Source organism: Mustela nigripes, chromosome 13 (assembly GCF_022355385.1).
Source record: "Mustela nigripes isolate SB6536 chromosome 13, MUSNIG.SB6536, whole genome shotgun sequence".
Classification (NCBI taxonomy): Eukaryota; Metazoa; Chordata; class Mammalia; order Carnivora; family Mustelidae; genus Mustela; species Mustela nigripes.
Window position 1 is genome coordinate 61,319,990 of NC_081569.1, and position 6,715 is coordinate 61,326,704.

General features: G+C 37.6%; 1 protein-coding gene across 5 annotated transcripts in view; it reads left to right on the forward strand.

Moving 5' to 3' along the window:
• Positions 1-5,900, forward strand: part of HAUS2 (HAUS augmin like complex subunit 2) — a 14,769-nt gene extending 8,869 nt beyond the window's left edge. For 4 of the 5 annotated variants that reach the window (XM_059372625.1, XM_059372626.1, XM_059372627.1 and 1 more), the window contains 3 exons: positions 1,752-1,884; positions 3,104-3,212; positions 5,451-5,900. In XM_059372625.1, the coding sequence (XP_059228608.1) occupies positions 1,752-1,884; positions 3,104-3,212; positions 5,451-5,660 (452 nt within the window). In that variant the 3' untranslated portion in view covers positions 5,661-5,900. The remainder of the gene's footprint in view (positions 1-1,751; positions 1,885-3,103; positions 3,213-5,450) is intronic. The other variant, XM_059372629.1, reaches the window with a different exon arrangement.
• The last annotated feature ends 815 nt before the right edge of the window (positions 5,901-6,715 follow it).

Here is a 6,715-nt window from a genome sequence, read left to right on the forward strand (position 1 = left end):
CCTGGGGGCGCCTGGGTGGCTCAGTGGGTTAAAGCCTCTGCTTTCGGCTCAGGTCAGGATCCCAGGGTCCTGGGATCGAGCCCCACATCGAGCCCCACATCGGGCTCTCTGCTCAGCAGGGAGCCTGCTTCCTCCTCTCTCTCTGTCTGCCTCTCTGCCTACTTGTGATCTCTGTCTGTCAAATAAATAAATAAATCTTTAAAAAAAAAAAAAAAAGTGACCCAGGTCAGAGCTCTTCAAATTCAGGAAAGCTTGAAAGACAAAGAAAGGCTGAAGAACTTTCCAGATTACAGGAAACTAGAGGGACTCCACAGCCAAAGTACAATGTGGTCATGGATTGAATACTTGATTATGAATTCATTTTGCTATAAGGGACATTATTGAGTTACTTGGTGAAATGTCAATATGGACTGTATTAAATACTGGTAGTATTGTTCCAATGTTAAATTTTCTGAATTTGATACTTGAATTTACGTAAGATTATGTTCCTTTTTGGGGAAATACATGCTGAAGTTTTAGAGGTGAAAGTTCTTGGTATTGACAACTTACTCTCAAATGGGTCAGCAAAAATACATGTATTGAGTCTGTGAAGAAAGAAAGATGTAGGTAAATGTTAACGGTGGGTCTAGGTGAAATGTATGTGGGAGTTCAATAAAACTCCTCTAAGTTTGAAATTTTTCAAAATAAAAAGAATGATTTAAAAAAAAGAATCAGGGGTGCCTGGGTGGCTCAGTGGGTTAAGCCGCTGCCTTCGGCTCAGGTCATGATCTCAGAGTCCTGGGATTGAGTCCCGCATCGGGCTCTCTGCTCAGCAGAGAGCCTGCTTCCCTCTCTCTCTCTGCCTGCCTCTCCATCTACTTGTGATTTCTCTCTGTCAAATAAATAAATAAAATCTTTAAAAAAAAAAAAAAAAAAAAAAAGAATCAGTTGGAAGCATTAATTGAATTGTGATCAAAATATTGCAATAATCAGAAATAGCTTGAAGACATGTTCATTTTTTTAATTTCATGTAGAATGTTAGAGGCAGAGATGAGAAAAGATTTTATGTGAAGAATATGGCTCTGGCTATAAAAACCTGAATAGATACAGAGTTGAATAATGAAGACAAAGAATTTAGCACTGGATTTGGTTGTCAGCAAGCAAAATAAGAGAAAATCATTGCGGGGCCCCTGGGTGGCTCAGTGGGTTAAGCCTCTGCCTTCAGCTCAGGTCGTGATCTCAGGGTCCTGGGATCCAGTCCTATATCGAGCTGTCTGCTCTGGCAGGGAGCCTGCTTCCTCATCTCTCTCTCTCTCTCTCTGCCTGTCTGTCTGCCTACTTGTGATCTCTGTCAAATAAATAAATAAAATCTTTAAAAAAAAAAAAAAAAAAAGAGGGCGCCTGGGTGGCTCAGTGGGTTAAGCCACTGCCTTCTGCTCAGGTCATGATCTCAGGGTCTTGGGATCGAGTCCCGCATCGGGCTCTCTGCTCAGCAGGGAGCCTGCTTCCCTCTCTCTCTTTCTGCCTGCCTCTCCGTCTACTTGTGATTTCTCTCTGTCAAATAAATAAATTCTTTAAAAAAAAAAATCCTTTAAAAAAAAAATCATTGAAAGTAAACTGGTTTTGATATTAAAGATAGCAAAGGGGAGATACTTAGGGGGAAATGGATTAATTTTTGACATTGGTAGTGTCAAACCAAAGCAAAAAAAATTATTAGTGATTTTAAAACTTGTCATATTGCTAACTGTAATTATGGTTTCTGGTTTGTATAGCTCAGAAGTGTCATACTCTGCAAAGCATGAATAATCATTTGGAAGCGGTGCTAAAAGAGAAGAGGTCCCTCAGGCAAAGACTGTTGAAACCCACGTGCCAGGAAAACTTGCCTATTGAAGCTGTTTATCACAGGTTAAACTAAAGAGTTGAAATTAGTGGTTACACATATTTCTTGAGGGTTTAGTTTTTTTTTGTTGTTGTTTAGTAGTTATTTCATAGCATAATTTATTAAACAATATATAGTGATTATATCTGTTATCACTATTTTTAATGCTGATACATACAATCAGAAAAAAAATCTTCTGCTTTTAAAGAGTTAAGCTGTGGTGAAGAGAAAGGCATTCTTTTTGCCCACTGTATTTTGGGAATGATATAATGAATTCAATGAAAGAAATTAGATCAATAACATCTAGTAAGATGGATAAAAATTATTTTTATCATGTATAGACCATTTTCTATGAAGTAAGCTTATTGTTGTGTTAATCGTACCTATATGTAAAAATTCTCTTAGGGAGTGTAGGCAGAGAGAGATGAAAACCATGTCAGCTAAAAGAAAAAAAAACATGAGTTCTGCTCTCATTTCTGCTGTTTGTATGCCTCAAAACCTTGGGCAAATGATTTGTTTTAGCCTCAGTTTCCCAGTCCATAGAGTGGGGATGCTTTCTGTTCCTCTTTTCCTCATACAAGTATAATAAAAACAACAGTAAAGAAGCAAACATTTGGGAATCTGATTGCTAACTTTCTCCATCAGTGCCTCACTAGCTGACCCTTAGCAAATCAGTACCTCTCTCTTAAATGTCAGATTTGTTATCTTGTAGTAAAAGAATAGATGTAAAAAGCCCATTCTTGTGGATATATTCAGTTATCTATTCAGTATAGTAAAATACCATTAATGTATATATTATGCATTATATATATCAGAAGAACTGAGTAATGATTTTAAAGCATTTTGCAAATGTGAAGATTCAAAGTAGTTTTAGGTGTAGACAGTTTTAGTCAAGTACATTTATCTTTATTATCTTCACCCTTCATGGAGAATGAGTAGATTGAAATGGAATGAGATTTAATCTAGGAAAATTATATGAGAAAATTACTAACATTAAGTTTTGTCTCATATTAGGTGGGTACCAAATTAGCATTGTCTCTGTTTTTCTGTATGGATGACGAGTTAATTTCTGCTTAAAGTGAAAGAAAATGATATTTTTATCATTGGTATTTTCATGAATGCAGAAAGGTTATTACTGGCTCACTGGGTTGATTGTAGTTCTCTTATATTAAAAGTCCTGATTGAAAAGGAAAAAAAGGAACACAAACTAAAAAAAAATAGTTGACTTTTTTCTCTCTCTTTTAGCTGTATGGTACATTTGCTGGAATTGGCAGTAACTTTCATTGAAAGATTAGAAAACCATCTTGAAACAATTAAAAATATCCCTCATTTAGATGAAAATCTAAAGAAAATGGTGAGTATTAACAGTAGCATTTAAGTATCTCAGCTACTTCACATTACATTTGGCTGTCTTTAGTTCTTTTATACTAGAATCTCAAATGTGTGATTGCTTTAACCTTTTTTTTTTTTTTTTGAGAGGGAGAAGGTGGGGAGGGGCAGAGAAAGAATCTTAAGCAGGCTCCACACCCAGTGCAGAGCCTGATGGCAGGATTTGATCTCACAAACCTGTAATCCTGACCTGAGCCAAAATCAAGAGTTGGACACTTAACCAACTGAGCCACTCAGGCACCCCTTTGTTTAACTTTTTGATAGCTAATATTCTAAATGACTTATTTTTTAAAATTAAAGTGTCTTTTTAGAGCTTTTTTAGAAGTCATTTTACATTGTTTTATTCTAATATTTAATAAATATGTGTTATCTTTATTGTTCAAGGGGTTATGCCATAGTTATCAGGAGAGAGAAACAGATATGACAAGTCCCTGCCCTCAAATTCTCAAGGTTTAGTGAGCTCTAAGATACTATCCGTTTTATAATATTATTTTTGTGCAGTGGATATAGTAGAGAATTACAAAGAAGGTCCTGTATATTAAGCAAAGAAAATGGAGGGATTGTTTCTACTTTAGGGAGATAGGGAGTAGAATGGGGGTAAGAATGCTTCAGTAAAGTTTTTATTTTATTTTATTTTTTTAAAAGATTTTATTTATTTATTAGAGAGAGAGAGAACACAAGCAAGAGGGAGAGGGAGAAGCAGACTCCCCACTGAGCAGGGAGCCCAGTTTGGGGCTGGGCTCCCTGAGCGGAAGACATATGCTATCCAGCTGCCCCTTCAGTAAAGTTTTACATAGTAGTTAGTAGTTAGTAGTGAGCTGAAGCTTGAAAAATCAATGAAATTTGTATCAAAAAGAATAGTTTGGTCCAAAGCAGCAATGTGAGGAAAGACATGAAAATTAGCATTGGCAGTTTGGGGGAAGAGTGGTACTCCACTTTGGCTGATCCTTAAAGGTATTGAAAGGGAGATTAAATCATGGTTAATTTATGGAATGCCTTGAAAACCAGACTAAGAAGTTGAGACTTTTGAATACTGGGGAACATTCAACAGTTTAAATGGTTGTTTGGTTTGGTTTGTTTTTAGAGAAGGGCACAGACGAGTGATGACTTGATCAGAATTACACTTTAATGGAGACAATATTGGGTAGAAGACACTGAGTCACTCAGAGTATGGGCAGAGAGCTCAGCAGCACCTGGAAGCTTGTTAGAAATGCAGAATTGCAGACTTCATTCACCTTAGACATTCAGATTCTGAATCTATAATTTATTAAGTTCCTCAGGTGATTCCTACACCCATTAAAGTTTGATAAACTGTAGGTTAGAGGACTAGGCAAATGAACCAAAGGCAGAGAAACTTGGAGAATAAATACAAGCATTCAGATAAAAGATTTAAAGCATAGGAAAACAAAAGATTATATAGACTTTGAGATTTGGGACATCAAATTTCTAGAATGTGTCTACTCTTTGGACAAGAGACACATCCAAAGTAACGAAGTAACTAGCCTTGGTGACTTGAGGGTGAGTAGGATCAAGAAATCAAAAAAGCTAATGACCTTGTTTTCTCACACGCCTTCCACAGAAAGTAAATCTTCAATCATTGTTGAATTGCAATAAAATCAAGTTTGTGATACTGAATGTACACTCAGAGATACTCAGTAGACAAATATGGGACTGAATTTTAGGAAGGGGGTAGGTTTTACAATACAGATTATGGGTCATTTGCTTTGATAATTGAAGACAAAGAAGAGGTGAATTTATAAAGAAAAAGCATGTTCTGTAATAAGTGGGGAGGACACAATTTTTTAGGTGAATTTATAAAGAAAAAGCATGTTCTGTAATAAGTAGGGAGGATACAATTTTTTTTTAAGATTTTATTTATTTATTTAACAGACAGAGATCACAAGTAGGCAGAGAGGCAGGCAGAGAGAAGGGAGGGGGAAAAGCAGGCTCCCCACTGAGCAGAGAGCCTGATGTGGGACTTAATCCCAGGACCCTGGGATCATGACCCGAGCCAAAGGCAGAGGCTTTAACCCACTGAGCCACCAGGCGCCCCAGGAGGACACAATTTTAAGAAGCCTTTGTATTAAGGGGGTAGAAAAGGTCAGGTGTGAACTTTTGGTATCATAACCATTTATGATATAATAATGATATATTGATGACAAATGTAATTTCTCCTCTTTTCCCCTTCTTTCAAACACTACAGAGTATGGCTTTAGCAAAAATGGATATGTTGGTGACTGAGACAGAAGAACTGGCAGAGAATATACTCAAGTGGCGAGAACAACAAAAGGAAGTTTCCTCTTCTATCCCCAAAATACTAGCAGAAGAAAATTATCTGCATAAACATGATGTTGTAATGCCTTCTTTACCTTTTACTTCTAAAGTTCATGTCCAAACTGTTAATGCCAAGTGACTTGTCAACTTTATTTTTGCCTAATTGTATGTATTATGTGAAGTCTATTTCTAACCAGTTGTAATATGGGCATGTATAAGCTCTGCTGCTAGCAGTACTGAAAGAGCCCTCTTTATATTGAAGCAGTAAGAGTCCAAGTTCATTGAGACCAAATTGAGTTTTCCTTTGTTTTTTATATATTTTCATTGTACCTTACAGTAAAACTCTTGAAAATCAAATATAACTATGAGTTTATTAACATGAGTGCATTAGCCATTTCTCAGACAGCAACTCTATTTATGTCTTCTTTTTAAATGCTTGTTTCTGAATTTTGAAGAGTCTTCTTGCAAGTGAAAGTATGTCAATTTTTCCTGTGGGATAGTTACTGAATGTATAGAAAAGAGCAAACATAACAGGCCTAACTGCTGTCCTTTGAAAGGCTTGCTTACAAAGTTGGTCCTTGCCTGGCTTCTGGGAATTTAGATTTCACTAGAGTTCCTTCCACTGTCACTGATAAGAGCACTCACTGTGACTGAAGTGTTTGTACAGTGTGGCTTGTGCTGAGCACCTTTCCTTCTGGGAGTCTAGAATTTTGGTCCATGGTAGAAGATAGCTATGTGGCTAGTCCGTGATAATAACCCTCGGTGCTGCATTTCTTTTTTTCTTTTTTTCTTTTTTTTTAAGAGTTTATTTATTTGACAGACAGAGATTACAAGTAGGCAGAGAGGCAGACAGAGAGCGAGCAAGGGAAGCAGACTCCCTGCTGAGCAGAGAGCTCATCCCAGGATGCTGGGATCATGACCTGAGCAGAAGGCAGAGGCTTTAATCCCCTGAGCCACCCAGGCACCCCTTGGCACTGCATTTCTTTCTTTCTTTCATTCTTTTTTTTTTTAAGATTTTATTTATTTGTCAGAGAGAGAGAGGGAGAGCGAGCGAGCACAGGCAGAGACAGAGGGAGAGAAGCAGGCTCCCCCCTGAGCAAGGAGCCCGATGTGGGACTCGATCCCAGGACGCTGGGATCATGACCCGAGCCAAAGGCAGCTGCTTAACCAACTGAGCCACCCAGGCGTCCCTCT